Genomic DNA, 16177 nt, shown 5'->3' with positions numbered 1-16177 from the left:
AATGCACGGGCTCTGGAAAACTAGCAGTTAATGAGGGCAACTGGATAATTGTACCAGAGATTCTGTTGGGGCAAAAAGGTCAGCATGGACATGGCTGGCCAAAGGGCCTCTTTTGCTATACAACTCTATGATTCTGCGACTCTAGATACTCAGCATAATGAACCTGTAAGTTCCTAAGTGGAGAATATTCAAGTGTGAGCATAGAGTTGGAGATACAGATGCAAGACTAAAATGAAAGTTCAGAGGTTGAAAATGAAGCATATTCCTGGCATGCATTGTGGCATTTTGTTTTCCAAACTTGGTGCATGGTTTAATTTAAGACAGTTCCAGAAATTGTTGAGTTTTGTGGAATCCATTTAGGAAGTTTGTGTTATAGATATGTTTGGGCACAGTGAGTTATAATTTCTCTCTTGAATTCTAATCACCTGTGAAAATGTATTTAAATGTGGCCTTTCCTCCTTCGCATCACAGTTGGACCGTATTGATGTATTCTTTGCAACAGAGGCAGATGATAAAATCCGAGAAGAGTGCTGTCCAGGAAAGCCTTTCTGTGCATTTCGAACAGAGGTAAGAGATGCTAACTGAAAGTTCCTGCATTTATTTTGAACGGAGTTACAACAGATAGGGCCTCTTACAAGCAGAAGTGTTCTACACATTTCTACCGTAGACCCATTTTGAGAGAGAGAGAGAGAGTGAGAGAAAGTTGTTTTTGACAACACTCCCTTTGGATGAGAATGGGAATTCTTTGAACGGGGAAGTGAGTTGGTATGAAGTTGTGTCATGTTCCTTTCCGTATAATGTAATGGTTGGCCAACATGGTTTGTTACTGAGTCCTGTATTTTGAACTTGGACTATCCTTTTGCCATTGTTTTTAATAATCCTTTTTGAGGAAATGTGCATGTGGAATTTTGAAGTGTGTAGCTTTTTGAAATCCAGCTCTTGAATTGTTGTTTATTACAATAGCTGTACCAAGGATGATCCCCTGTTCTGAGTTATTCACAAATATGGAGTGAAAGGACCACAGTTAAGAGCCTCTTTCCTACCAAACGGCAGGGATATTCTCATCCTTTGTAATCAAGGTGGTGATCTTTTTGTGTTCTCTTGAGACTTTTTCAAACTACTGTAGAGATAAACTTGTAAATGTGGCACATTTTAGAAGAAGCTCGTTATTCTAGTCTCAATGAAATCTTCCTCCGCTCATACACAATTTTTGGTTAAAAGGATAGGAGGGCACATTGCTCAGTCCTTTGAATGAGCTCCTCTGATTTTAATTTTGATTTTATTTTGAGAGAAATAGTTGATTTTGACAATGTTCCATTTAGACAAAAATGAGAACATTTTGAAAGGGGAAGCAAGTTGGTGTGAAATTATGTCATGTCCCTTTCATTTAGTGTGATGGTGAGCCAACGTAGTTTGTTAATGAATGTTGTGTTCTGAACTTGAACTGTCCCTTTGCGGCTGTATATTTTATCCTTTTTGAGGAAATGTACAGGCAGAATGTTGAAATTTTATAGCTTTTTGAAATCCAACTCTTGTGTTGTTGTTCTTGTGTTTATTCACAGCCTGGTGTTTCCCTGTCCTTGGTAAATCCCCAGCCAGCAAATGGACACTTCTCAACGAGGATTGAGATCCGGCAGGGTGATAAAAAGGACACTGTTGTTCGAAGGCTAATGAAGATTGACAGGGGTATTAAAGGTATCACTGAATGTAACAGCCTTGTTAATTCCTAGATATAGTTTCTCATGAAGCAATTAGTACTTTAAATTTTGTCCCCAATTTTTACACGTTCAAATGCACTTTTTGTTAAACCCAAACCGCATTCTATCCCCTTTTTCAGGGCAAAGGACATGGATTAAACCCCTGGTATAAAGAGATGACTGGAGATGTGCCATGCTACTATGATTTATCCTTGGTTGTCATGCATTCTAGCTGTGCAGAACAACTTTGTATGAGTAGTTTTATTTAAGGAAAATTTATGATCACTACTTGTATTTTAAGAACTTTGCCTTCGTGCTGTTGAAATCCATGTTTATAGAAATCTGCAGTTATGTCAAGACAGATGATTATTCATCAAAAAGGAAATTCCTCTACACCCTAATTTTGTCAGAAACTAGGAGGTCAATAATGTACAATATGAATAGTCAAATAATTATTTGATTACATCCATGGAAAAAAGATATCAGACTCTTTAATCAGATGTTTTTATGCTTGGATTTTGTAAACCTCTACAAGGTCACCTCTCAGCCTCCTAGGGTCCAAAGAGAACAAACCCAGCCTATCCAATTTGTCTTTATAACTACAGCCCTCCGTTCCAGGCAACGTCCTGGTGTGTCTCTTCTGCAATCTCTGTTGCTACCACATCTTTCCTGTGGCAATCAGAACTGTACACAATACTACAAGCGCAGTGTAATCAATGTTTTGTACAGCAGCGACATGGCGTCCCAACTCTTGTACTCAATGCTTCGGCCTATGAAGGCAAGTATATCAAATGCCTCTTTTCACTATGCTATCCATCTGAGTCACCACTTTCAGGGAGCTATGGACATGAACCCCAAGGTATCTCTGTACATCAATGCTCCTAAGGTTCCTGACATTTTACTTTATATGTCCTAACAGAATTTGACCTCCCAAAGTCCATTAGCTTGCACTTGTCTGGATTAAATTCCATCTGCCACAGCTTCATCCAACTTTCTAACTGATCTAAGTCCTGCTGTATCTTTAAGCAGATTTCTTTGTTACCAATTTTGTGACATCCGCGTACTTACTCATCATACCCCCGACATTCTCATCAATGATTTGTATGACTGAAGGAGGAGAAGTTCAGATTGTGTGAACTGCACCTACAAGACAGAATCAAGCCATTCAGCCCAAAGAGTCTGTTAGAGTTGAAACTCCATGTGATCCTCTCTCCAGTCTGTACACATCATCCTTTCAGTATATTCCAGAACATGATATGGTATATTGGTGTATTTTTTTGTTAAGCTGTCAAGCTAAAAAAAAATAGACATTATGCCTGCTCTTGATTATAACTTCAGTGCAGGAATGACAATGTTGTGTTGTCACAGAGTTTCACCTTCCTTGTAGCATTCCTGATTGTTACACTCTGTCTGTCCCATCCTAGTCTCATTTTTCTTTGTACTATTTTTCCAATGCAAAGCTGCACCAGTTAACCATGTACCTGGGATTAAGTCAACAAGAGATGCTGAAACCTAAAATAACTTTCAATGCAATTATTTGAAAAACAGCAGAAATTTTAATATAAAAAGCTTTTAGTCTAGCTTATTATTCAGTATTTTAATATTTACTGTGATTAATTGGTTTCAGTTGTGAACTAAATGACATTTCCAGAAGGATATGCTGGGGATCTTAAACTTGATAAAGCAACAAAAAGAGAAAACCTATTCATCTTGCTTTTTTAACCAAAGTGCCAACTTTTAATTGCACATTGACACTTTGCCGGTTGAAACTAAAACCACTTGCCATTTTGTGTTTCAGATCTTACAAAAGTGAAGCTTATGAGGTATGAAGACCCAGTACTGGGTCCCCGACAGGTCCCAGTCCTTGGGAAGGAATCTGTAGGTAAAGTTCCCATTTCCGAGAAAGCATCTTTTCACATCGACCTGACTACAAAGAAAATCCACCTTACTGACAATGGGTTAAAACTTGATGTGGGTGATACCTTGATCTATCTGGTACATTGATGCACAACAGAATAAAGCTCTTGGCTTCACCTTGGTTGTCAGTTGTAATACTTTTTCTATTGGTGTTGCCCTTTATATTTTATTGCATTTTAGTTGTCAATTTGTAAATGAATGGAATAAAGCAATTAATACTACTTCTGTTATACTGTTTCTTTAACTGAGGTTTACCACCAGAGGTTTTATACCTGTAAGCAGGCAAGAACTTGTATTAAAAATTGGGGAATTAAGACAGGCTGCCAGGCAACTGTAGAATATTGTTCTCTTGGAACCTACCAGTGATGGAAGTAAATAAGCTGGAAGAACAAACATAACAGTTTGGAAATCTTTTATCTGATATGACTGGCCTAGAACATTAGATCTTATTTCCCTTTTCAGATGCTGCATAAACAAGTTCCTACTATGCTTTCTTGAGTTCAGTTGAATGAGAAATATACTCATTGAAACGTGCAAAATTCTTACTGGGCCTGCTAGAATAAATTTAAGGTTGATGGAAGGGTGAACATAACACACATGAGAAGAAATTTCATTGCAGTTTTCGAACCATGATGGCTGTGGAGGCTCAGTCACAGGCATACAATTTTTGGATATTAAGGGAATCAGGGGAAGTGAGATTAGTGAGAGAATGTGGGTGCTGAGGTAAAGATCGGGACAAGGGACCAAATTCCCCACTATGATAAGATGTCTTTATCAGTCATATGTACATCAAAACACACAGTGAAATGCAATTTTGCATAGAATGTTCTGGAGGCAACCACAAGTATTGCCATGCTTCCGGTGCCAACATAGCATGCCCACAACTTCCTAACCTGTACGTCTTTGGAATGTGGGAGGAAACCAGAGCACCCAGAGGAAACCCACGCAGACATGGGGAGAACGTACAAACTCATTACAGACAGTGGTGGGAATTGAACCTGGGTCGCTGGCACTGTAATAGCATTACCCTAACTGCTACACTACCTGGTCTTTACTACCTCAGTGCCCACATTCACTAATCTCACTTCCCCCGATTCCCTTAATATCCAAAAATTGTATGCCTGCAACTGAGCCTCCACAGCCATCGTGGCTCAAGAACTGCAACGAAATTTCTTCACCTGTGTTATGTTCATCCTTCCATCAACCTTACATCTACTCTAGCAGGCCCAGTAAGAATTTTGCACATTTCAATGAGTATATGATCAGTCACAGTTTTGGAAAACAGCATTCAAGGATACTTAAAGTGAGATGTTAAGGCCTTTAACCCAAGTGATTTTTTTTAAGTAAATAATTATCATCAAAGTGAGTGCAGAAATTTAGGTGGGAGGGGACAAAAGTTGAAAAGTTATGTAGATAGGCTGAATGCATAGGCTGAGGTTTTTAATAACATTTATTAGAGTGAGTGCAAATCACTTTGCAATGACCCATTAAATGTCCTCATTTCTGTACAAATATCCCAAAATAATATCTAGACTCCAAGGGTTAAATTGAGGGATATTATGTAAACTAAGTTTCTATTTCCTAGAATTGGAAGACACCTTGTGCAAGGGATGAATGGAACTCTTCTGTCCCATTAGCAGATGTTAAGTCAGTAGTTAATTTAAAATCTGAGATGGATAGATTATTGTTAACCCCAGAGGCACTAATAAAGTCAGGTTTATGGACTTTGGAGACAAATCAAACATTTTATTGAATGGTCGAGCAGGCTCTAAGGTTAAAGAGCTATTATATATTTTTAGATTCTTGAGCAATAATTTAAAGTGGCCCCAAAGTGTAACAAAAATGATTTTTTTCAGCTACAATTGAACTTTGCTACTAATAAATGGCAGCCATGCAGAATTAACATTTTGCTCTCAGAATGCTGACTCTAGCTTACAAAACATGCATATAGCCTCCCTTTAAAACCCATTTGTTTGGGATGCATTGGTCAAAGATGTGACAGTGACCTCTGAAGAGTCTAAGGGAGGCCAGAAATGAGGAGAAAAAACAAAGGTCCACTAGTGAACTTTCACAAAAGAACCTTTGCAGCAAGAACTGTTACACAAACACCAACTTTACATAGAGTCATAACAGGCCTTTTGGACCACCTTGTCCATGCCAACCATCAAGTGCCCAGCTACATCAATCCCAATTACCAGCACTTGGTCTGTAGCCTTTATAGCAGGAATATGCCAGTGGTTTTGAGAATGACTTGTGATGCATTGCAAGCTTGATAAGTTGTTAAAAGAAAGCCATTACCCTTGATCAAAGACCTGAGATATGGAGTGATCTAGCTGCAAGTTCCCTATTGGAAATATTGTAATGGCTGACACTGAAATTGCATCGGTATACAAATCCCTCATACCAGCACCATTGCTTATTAAAGCCCTCAATACATTCAAAAAGCTGCTCTGTAAGTTGAATGATTTTATTAACTGACTTTTTTTTTAAATAACCCAAATAAGCCATTTTGACAAGCATAAATAAAATCCAAAATATCCTGAAATTAACCAAAAATAAAAGCAAAAAAATCATGTCCTAATTATATCGCATTAAACCATGACGTCAATCTAATTTCCACATTATACCTTAACCTGTCTTGGACCTAGATTGCCATTTCTTTATTGTTAGTGGGTACAAATACTTCATACTGCCTAATAAACAGCAAAGGAGTACCTTCACCACTAGCGACCAATGATTCAAGGTGGTGGTGGTGAAACATCTAATTTTCAAAAGCAAATAAGGATAGGCAATCAATGCTGGTCTTGCCAGTAGTACCTGAGTTTTGTAAATGTAACAAAACCAGATCCTTGCTGGTGCTCAGGAGACTTCAGGAAGAATTACATGTTTAAGGGCTACCTACGAGCATCCCCTTCAATAGCTGTAGTAACCATCAGCTGTCAGCAGGGTGAGATGTGGAGCTACCTGGACTCTCTTCTCTGCAGCATCAGTGAGTATCTGGGAGCACTGCAACCTTGGGATGCAAATAAACCATTTTTTTGTTCCTATAATTTTAGGAACATGAATGTCCTTGTTCACAGATCTCCAGTGTACATCCTCCGTTCAGTGCGTGTGTGTGTACGTTTTGATTTAAAATGATTTGTCTTCAGGTTTCCTCTCCCTATCCTCTTTTGGCTAAATGTCCCCATGGTAACCATCTGTGCTTCAGGCAGCAGGCGATTACGATGCTAAGCGGATTGGCAGAAGGAAGCTGCTGAATGCCAGTGACAGGAGGATTGTGATGCCTGTTAAATTGTGTATGGAAGGAACTATTTCACCTGCTGACAGCCTTTGCCAGACTGTGACAGTGCAGTTCATCAGCCTTTGACTGGCTGCTGTTCAGCATAAGTTCTCCAACAGCCAAGAATTGGCTGTGACTAAAGTATAATACAAACAAAACACAAGAAGTGCTTTCAATGTTTTCTCTACCACATATATTTCCAGTCAGAAAAACATTGATTTCTAGTGTCAGGGGTTAAGATTGGAGGAGCTTAAGAGAAGTATATAGCTGGTTTGCAAGGTGATCTTACAGAGATATTCAAGGTTGTTGAGGGTTTGCAAAAGTTAGCCCAGGCAATTACTGTAAAGCAGGGAAGAAGAATTAGAGGTACAGGTCCAAACTAGCAAAAGGTAATTTCCATAGAACCATAGAACAATACAGCACGATACAGGCCCTTCGGCCCACCATGTTGTGCCAACCTTTAAACCATGCCTAAGACTATCTAACCTCTTCCTCCCACATATCCCCTTATTTTAAATTCCTCCATATGCTTATCCAACAATCTCTTGAACTCGACCAACATACCTGCCTCCACCACTACCCCAGGCAGCGCATTCCATGCCCCAACCACTCTCTGGGTGAAAAACCTCCCTCTGATATCTCCCTTGAACTTCCCACCCATTACTTTAAAGCCATGCCCTCTTGTATTGAGCATTGGTGCTGTGGGAAAGAGGCACTGGCTGTCTATTCTATCTATTCCTCTTAATATTTTGTACACCTCTATCATGTCTCCCCTCATCCTCCTTCTCTCTAAAGAATAAAGCCCTAGCTCCTTTAGTATCTCCTCATAATCCATACCCTCCAAACCAGGCAACATCCTGGTAACTCTCCTCTGCACCCTTTCCAACACTTCCACATCCTTCATATAATGAAGCAACCAGAACTGGACACAGTACTCCAAGTGTGGTCTAACCAGAGTTTTGTAGAGCTGCATCATTACCTCGCGGCACTTAAATTAGATCCAACGACTTATGAAAGCTAACATCCCATAAGCTTTCTTAACTACCCTATCCACCTGTGAGGCAACTTTCAGGGATCTGTGGATATGAACCCCCAGATCCCCCTGCTCCTCCACACTCCCCAGAATCCTGCCATTAACCTTGTACTCCGCCTTGGAGTTTGTCCTTCCAAAGTGTACCACCTCTCACTTCTCCGGATTGAACTCCATCTGCCACTTCTCAGCCCAGCTCTGCATCCTATCAATATCCCTCTGCAATCTTCGACAGTCCTCCACACTATCCACAATACCACCGACCTTTGTGTCGTCTGCAAACTTACTAACCCACCCTTCTACCCCGTCATCCAAGTCATTAATAAATATCATGAAAAGCAGAGGTCCTAGTACCGATCCTTGTGGGAACCACTAGTCACAGCCCTCCAATCTGAATGCACTCCCTCCACCACAACACTTTCTACAGGCAAGCCAATTCTGATTCTACACGGCCAAGCCTCCCTGGATCTCATGCCCTCTGACCGTCTGAAGAAGCCTACCATGTGGAACCTTGTCAAATGCCTGACTAAAATCCATGTAGACCACATCTACTGCACTACCCCCATCAATCTTCTTGGTCACCTCCTCAAAGAACCCTATCAGGCTTGTGAGACATGATCTTCCCCTCACAAAGCCAAGCTGGCTGTCTCTAATCATTCCATGATTTTCTAAATGATCATAGATCCTATCTCTAAGAATCCTTTCCAACAGCTTGCCCACCACAGATGTAAGGCTCACTGGTCTGTAGTTCCATGGACTATCCCTACTACCTTTTTTGAATAAGGGGACAACATTTGGCACCCTCCAATCCTCTGGTACCACAACGAGGACTCAAAGATCCTAGCCAACGGTTCAGCAATCTCCTCACTCGCCTCACAGAGCAGCCTGGGGAATATTCCGTCAGGTCCCAGGGACTTATCTGTCCTAATATTTTCTAATTAGCTCCAACACATCCTCTCTCTTGATATCTACATGCTCTAAAACATTATCCTTACCAACACAGTCCTCAGTGTCATCAAGGCCCCTCTCTTTGGTGAATACTGAAGAGAAGTATTCATTGAGAACCTAACCCACTCCTAAGTTTACCTGTCTATGTCTGCTTACTTCGATCAGGATGATGTGACATTGAAGAACTTAGCCAAGTTTTTCCGGGATCAGTCCCACGAGGAGCGGGAGCATGTGGAGAAAATGATAAAATTCCAAAACCAACTTGGAGGATGTGTTATTCTCCAGGACATTTCAAAACCTGACCAAGACAAGTGGAGCAATGGCCCTGAGGCTCTGCGGTGTGTCCTTTACCTGGAAAAGACCGTCAACCAGTCTCCCCTGGAGCTCCACAAACTTGCTGCTAACAAGAATGACCCTCATATGTGCGACTTCTTGGAAACCCACTACTTGATGAGCAGGTGGAGGCCATAAAGAAGCTTGGCGACATGATCACCAATCTGATTCACATGGGGGAGCCCCATAACGGCATGGCCGAGTACCTGTTTGACAAGCATACACTGGGCGAGAGCAGCTAAATCACCAAACCTCAGGAAATCAGTGTGCCTACGTTTCCACTTTCAGTATTCTTCAATGCCTTTCTCTTTTTTTTAAATTTCAGAACTGATATTAGGAAATTATAAATAGTTTGGATATAGCGCAGGAGGAAAAAGATCCTGGAACAGTTTAAGGAACAAATGAATTACACTTTTTGTGTGAGTAAATATTTCCCTGGAGTGATGAAAGAACATGTGCTGAATCCATTTTCTCATCTGTAATTATTCTGAGCCAAATTATTATCCATGACTCTGAAATTGAACATGCAGAGACAGACAGTCATCAGACTCCTGACATAATTATGAGTTGTAAATAAGGAAGAAAAGATCCCATTCCTCAGAGAGAGAACATGTTTTCATTGTAAAAAAGATCCATAACCAGAGGACACAGATTTAGGATGATTAGCAAAAGAACTGGCAATAAGAGGAAACATTTTTTTACAGAACTTGTTGTGATCTGTTTTGCATTGTCTTTAAGGTTGTTGGAAACATTCAAAAGGGAGATTAGATAAAACTTGTAGAAAAAATACAGGGCTATGGGGAAAGAGAATAGGTGGATGAGATTAAATTTTACATCTCTATCAAAGAGCTGTCATCAATGTAATGGACTGAATGGCCTCTTTGGTGCTGTGATTTTACGGCTGTAATATTATACCAGATTTTCAACAACGTGCCTGGTAACACTGATACCAAATTTGCTATTGACTGTCTCATCCAGTTGAAAGCCTGTTTAATCCGGTGAGTGATTTTTTTTCTAAAAGTTGTTCTACCACTGGCTCAAACTGCATGAGGCTAATCAAGGATTGATTTGAGCTTTTTGGAACATTGTGTCACTGAGTGAGAAGTGGAAGTCTAAACTAAAAGCAAGGAGATATACAGCAGAAACTATAGTAGGCAAAAGCAAGTTATTCTGTTTTAGGTCAGTATTCTCCATCAGAATTTAAAGGCACATTTATGAATGTTGATAAATTTGCTGTGTATTCCCAACTCTTTCTGCTTTTATTTCACATGCAGCTTGCATTATAAAGCCAGTTTTGCAGAATTAATTACTTGCAAATCTGCATTCTAGACTCATCATAAATACCAGGGGGCTTCTACCATTGGCCCATTGGACATCCCCTAACAATAAACATTCAAAACTTATTTAAATATCATAGAATTTTGCTGCAGGCATGCCATGAAGCTCCTATCTTAAGTAGTTTTGAAGCTGGGAGCATAAGTTAGGCTTGGTGATCATTTATTATTCCTAGATCTGGTCTGTATGCACTGAAGGCCTTAATAAAATTGAAGACCTTCATTTCATCTAGTCAAGTTTCAGAACAAAAATAATATTTTTTATTCTGCACAATGAAACCCTGTTTTATTACCGTCTCCTTCACCCAGGACTCCATCAACACATTACAAAAAAATCCACGTCATAAATAACTGAAAAGTACTACATTCTTGTACAATAGCCACGCCCTTCAAGGGTTCATATTGTGCAGTGCTTTCATTGTGCACCTGCCCCTGCATGCTTCTACACTCAAGGTGAACCAAATAACACAGAGAGATTGTCTTACATTTTAAACATACAGACAATACACCGTTACATAACAAATGTGAATGGCATAAGGAACATTACATGTCATACACAGTGACACCAAAAGTACAGTGAGATTGATGCATTGTGCTAACATATCTTTAATGATCAAACTGAGATTGGTAATCCTTAAAGTGATTTGCTGTCTTATAATGTTTTAACTAATTGCTGTACAGGAGTGGCATTTCAGCTACGAAGTTTTTTTAAACATTTATTTTCACATGGGTATTTTGTGTGGGTTCTCCTACTCCATTATTTTTTATGTATTATAGTTATTTTTCATCATTATTTCATCTTCTGGGCTGCAGTCATTTCTTTGTGCTCCGAAACAGCTGCCAGTTCCCATTGGAGGGCATTAGAGATAGTCCAGGCATAACTATTATCGCCAATTTAACCACTGCTGCACGGACATGTGCACCTCCCTGGTCAATATAGCCCAGATCAGGAGCCGATCAGAGTGAAAGAAATTCATGCATTGATATACTGCTTTATCGCCTCACAATAGACCATGGAAAGCTAGAGAAACAAACGCACCAGTTTGTCCCAAACAGTGAGAGATGAATATCCAACTAACAGTTGTTTTGCTCATGTTAGATGGAGAGACTTTCCTAGTCCCTTTCACATTGTGCTATGGGATATTTAATGATCAACATTGACATGCACAGGCAGACAAAGCTGCTTCAATGCAGCATTTACTCAGCATTTCGCTGGAGTTCATTCTAAATAATGAGATCAAGCATCAGGGTGGTATTCAAACCCAGAACCTACTGACAGCATGAATGTAATAGGTGAGCATTAGACCCCACTTTGAGAGTCAGTACACTTAACACTCAATTTTTATTGTGCATGCCAAAATTATCTCCCTAAGTGTCCTCAAATGAGTTTCTAACTCATGTTGATTGCTCAGGATTAAACTTATCTATTCCTTATGGCTTGTGCTTGATGGTACCAGTCATTTGGAACCTAAATACTTTTCAAAATGATTGGGTAGAAGTGACTGTACAGAATCTAGTTGGACTACCTAATAAAGGCACCCATTTATCAAGTAACAAGAGTCGCCAAAATATTGAAAAGCTAGACCTTGTAAATATTGCTGATAAAAATAATGGTAAGTAATTCACAAAAATGCTGCAAATATACCCCAGTAATTTTATCAGACATAATGTGTGTTGAACCTCTTTATTACAAACTCTGGATATATGGATGGGATATTTTTAGTAAGGTTAAACTCTGTAATATTAAACAATAAAATTTCACCAATAACCAGGAAATCAGTACTTCTGCTTAGAGTAACATGCACCTCAATTATAATATACTTCCAACTAACTGTTGCAAGTGTGAGGGGATAAATCCTTAGGATTTCAATGAACCGCCATGAGCTGTGGGTGTTAGTATCATACTTCAAAGATTAAAGAAACCCTTCAGTCAAGTCACAGCATAAGAGTTGTCTTCAATTTTTCAGTAAATGTGTATTTACAATTACATCTCTGCATCTGGAAACTAATGGATAAAGATAATTATATCTCTTTGATACATATAATCAATAATATACTTGTAGTTTCCAGTCAAATTTCACTGAGTTGATTATTAATAGTCAAAAATAATATTTTTGGATTTTGAAGAGTTAGAAATTTACAACCTTTTTCTGCAGATCATTCAACTAAAGTTTTGTTGCCAATTGTGTGCTGAGTTTCTGATTTCAGTTACTTTACAATTGACTTTAGTGTCTTTGTGCTAGAGAAGGGACAACCAGCCTTGATTACTCAAAAAGCTCGAGTCGTGTTTATCCTGGATTGAACACCGTGAATGAAATTGGATCTAGAAGGACTTGTGCTTTTGCAGTTATTCATAAGCAGCATAGGCATTAAGATGACTGAGCAACTTGCTGTGGAGACAGAGGAGAAATGGACCAACCACCTCCAACTCAGCTGGCCAAGAATGTGAATTGGGGCTATGATGTAGTACCTGAGATCAAAGATGGTGGCAAAAGACAGACCATGCAATGACTTTTGGTCGGTTCACTGCTAAGAGATGGTCTATGCATAGTTCAGGACCATTCCATGATCAACTTGCAAGCTTTGCGCTGTGACTTTGGTGCATGCGCACCAAAAGAGAAAATACAGGATGCGGCAAATTTCCTTAATTGAAAGGAATTAGTGAACCAGGTTTTTAAAACAATCCTGGGGCTTCGTGGGCACCATTACTGATACAAGCCTTTTCATAAAAAAATCCACGTTATTTAATTAACAATTTAAATTCCTCAACTGCCACTAGCAGGGTTTGAACTCAGGCCTCTAGTCCACATCTCAAGGATTACTAGTCTGGTGATTTAACCTTTATTCCCGCCGTTTTACAGACATAAAATGGGAAACTGAGATCTAACATGGGAGAACCATAACATGTCAGCCATTTTTCAGATGTTTTAGGTCACCTGAATAAAAAAGTGCAGAATAAGAACTAGGCCAGGCATCCTCTCAAGATTCTTCTATCACTGGCCAATCTTAATCAAAAATCATGAATTGTTCCCGAGGAGCTAACACTCTCGAGAGTGCTCAAGATATGGCTGCACAACACCACCTCCTACCTCCCCCAACCCCAGCCCTGCTCCTGGTCCCCATTTTGAAAACTGTCCCATTCTCCCTCCCTGGACTTGCCTTTAGGTCACTGTCAAAATGAGCAAGCTGCTGTAACGGGGTGACGCCTGCTGCTGAGAGTTCAGCCAAATAATAACAACAAAACAAGTAGCCCACTCTTGGGCAGCCCTCAGGCCTCCATGCAGCTCCTGCAGCTGTGGTTTCAGGCTCTCAACATCATGAGAAGATTCAACAATGAAAAGTGATTACTCGCTGTTTCTAAGTATTCTTCTTTGTTTTGTACACAGAAGCTACACATTCCTAATGATATCTCTGTCAAACAGTCCTGTTTTTATATTCTGAAGCGCCGTCCTTTATTCAATGTAGCAGACAGGGTTAGACCCCGTCTTGACTTCAGATTGGTTCAATGTTTCTTTTGTTCAAGCACACTGTGCTTACTTGAGGTCTTTTTAAAGAGAAGGAAAAGATTACCATTATACTACGTCTTGGAAGCCCCTCTGAGAGGGCAGTAAATGTATATGGGAATAATACAGCCACTTCCTTTAGAGGAGCAGATTGAGTTCTAATAAGAAAGTAATTATTCATACACTGGAAAAATCCCAGACTTCAATGTTAACTGATCATGCTTTGATCAGAATGTACACCCAGCCAATTTACATATATTAGCGAGCAACTATACAAATGGGCAAAAATATACACATGATCCATTAATTAAAATTATTTCTCTCCATGTTCCAGCCCAAAATTTACCGAAGCATTTTTGTGATACCAGTAAGAAAGTATAGAATGAAGGAAGGCCAGATGGTTAAATCCATTTCTTCCAGGTACTGAAGGTATATTTACTTTCATTGTTGGGAGAGGAATAGTTAATACTATCCCAGGAGCCCTTGTTGCACCTCACTCAATCTTCTTCACAGTTTAATGAAAAAAAGTTTAAGTCTAAATGTTTAATCTCCTGCATCTATCCAACCCATGTAATCTTGTGAAGTAAGATCACTGTAAAATTTTCCCCTCACTCCAAAGTAAATCAAAATGCTGACAGTTTACATTTATCTACCATCTTCAATGTAATAAAACACACCAAAGCACTTCAAAGGATATAAGCAACAAAATTTGACAAGCTAAATGGGTTCTTCAATGAGATGGAAAAACACAGGAATTTGGAGGATAGACATACATATCACTAAAAGCAGCAACATAGGTTAACAAGCCCTTTGGAAGAAAAGCAAACTGGATTCTGAGGTTAATTTCTAAAGGGATAGATAGAACTGAAAATTAAAGAGATTAGGATAAGCTATTTTTTGAATGCTAGTTGGGCCATACTTGACATACTATGTTCAATTCTAGTCTCCATATTACAGAAAGTTTATTGAGATTTTGCAGAAGGTGTAAAAAGATTTACTGCAGTGACTGGTAAGGAAAAAATTGGGGTTCTATAGAAAAGAGGGGTGACCTGACCAAAACCTTGTTAGTTTATATTAGTGATCCCATTTTTATAAACATTAATTCTACTGTCTTCCACAAGTAGAAATATGTTCTACATCTACCTAATCAAATTCTTTCAAATCTAAGGTTTTGAAGATACCTGTAGATGAGAATATTGTAATAACCAAGGTAGGTGTAGAACACATTTCTACTTGTGGAAGAGAGCAGAACCAATGGTTATAAAAATGGGATCACTAATATAATCAGGCGGGAATTCCAGAAAAACTGGGAAATAGCTGGAATATGGAACTAATCACCACCAGGAATAGCAGAGTACAAAATAAACACATATAATGAGAAGTTAGATCAACACATGAGAGAGAGAGATCTAATGGGATAGGAAGTGGTCTTTGTGAAACTGATATGGACCTGTTGGGCAATATGAATTTTTCCAAACTGAATACTTGTAATGCTTTCTAAAGAAAACTCCTTTTCTCCTCTTTCATACCTGATCAATCACTTTACTGGTTATTTTCCTCACACCTCAGAAATCAAAACCTTTCAAACACTTTCATCTTTACTGACCTCACAAACTCAACCTTGTTGTAATCAGACCTTTATCCAATTAATTTGAAAAGGTATTCTTCAATGCATGAACTGTTTTGCTGCTTGTTCTGTAAAACTTCCTTTTATTGTCAAATCATACTTGAGGTTCATTTGATTTAACATTAAGTGGTTAGACACTGTCTGCTATAACAAGATGGAGCCTGAATTCCTTGCATTTAGAGGCACACCTTTTGGCTGCCCTCCATCTACAAGGTAGACATCAAATCTGTGATGGAATGTACTCTCTTTTCCTCCCACGAATTTAGGAGTGCTTAAAAGCATCTATCTCACAACATCCATGGAACTTGACATCATTCTGACAGGGCCTTTCCTATGATTGTCATCCCTTCACCTTCTCAGAGAAGTTATGAAAATAAATAAAGCCTTTCCCATGGATAAATGTATCCAGACAGGTTATCTCTCAAAATTAAATACAATTAAGCCTTATGATTTTCCCTAAATGAACAATTGTCTCACCTTTAGTTCATATTGGTTTGGACTAGAAAAG

At 39.1% G+C, this 16177-nt stretch overlaps 2 protein-coding genes across 2 annotated transcripts in view; both read left to right on the top strand.

Annotated features, from left to right (window-relative positions):
• Positions 1-3835, top strand: part of lars1b (leucyl-tRNA synthetase 1b) — a 44539-nt gene extending 40704 nt beyond the window's left edge. The window contains exons 30-32 of the mRNA XM_052013761.1: positions 472-567; positions 1563-1695; positions 3496-3835. Coding sequence (XP_051869721.1) covers positions 472-567; positions 1563-1695; positions 3496-3701 — 435 coding nt within the window. The 3' untranslated portion in view covers positions 3702-3835. The remainder of the gene's footprint in view (positions 1-471; positions 568-1562; positions 1696-3495) is intronic.
• Positions 3836-6497: 2662 nt separating this feature from the next.
• Positions 6498-9447, top strand: LOC127569171 (ferritin heavy chain-like). The gene is given in 3 exon segments (XM_052013561.1): positions 6498-6561; positions 9006-9320; positions 9323-9447. Coding segments are annotated over 3 exon segments (504 nt in total).
• Positions 9448-16177: the final 6730 nt, after the last annotated feature.

This window comes from Pristis pectinata, chromosome 4 (assembly GCF_009764475.1).
Source record: "Pristis pectinata isolate sPriPec2 chromosome 4, sPriPec2.1.pri, whole genome shotgun sequence".
In the NCBI taxonomy this organism is placed as follows: Eukaryota; Metazoa; Chordata; class Chondrichthyes; order Rhinopristiformes; family Pristidae; genus Pristis; species Pristis pectinata.
The sequence above is the reverse complement of the archived record's forward strand: the minus strand, read 5'-3'. Positions and strand labels throughout refer to the sequence as shown.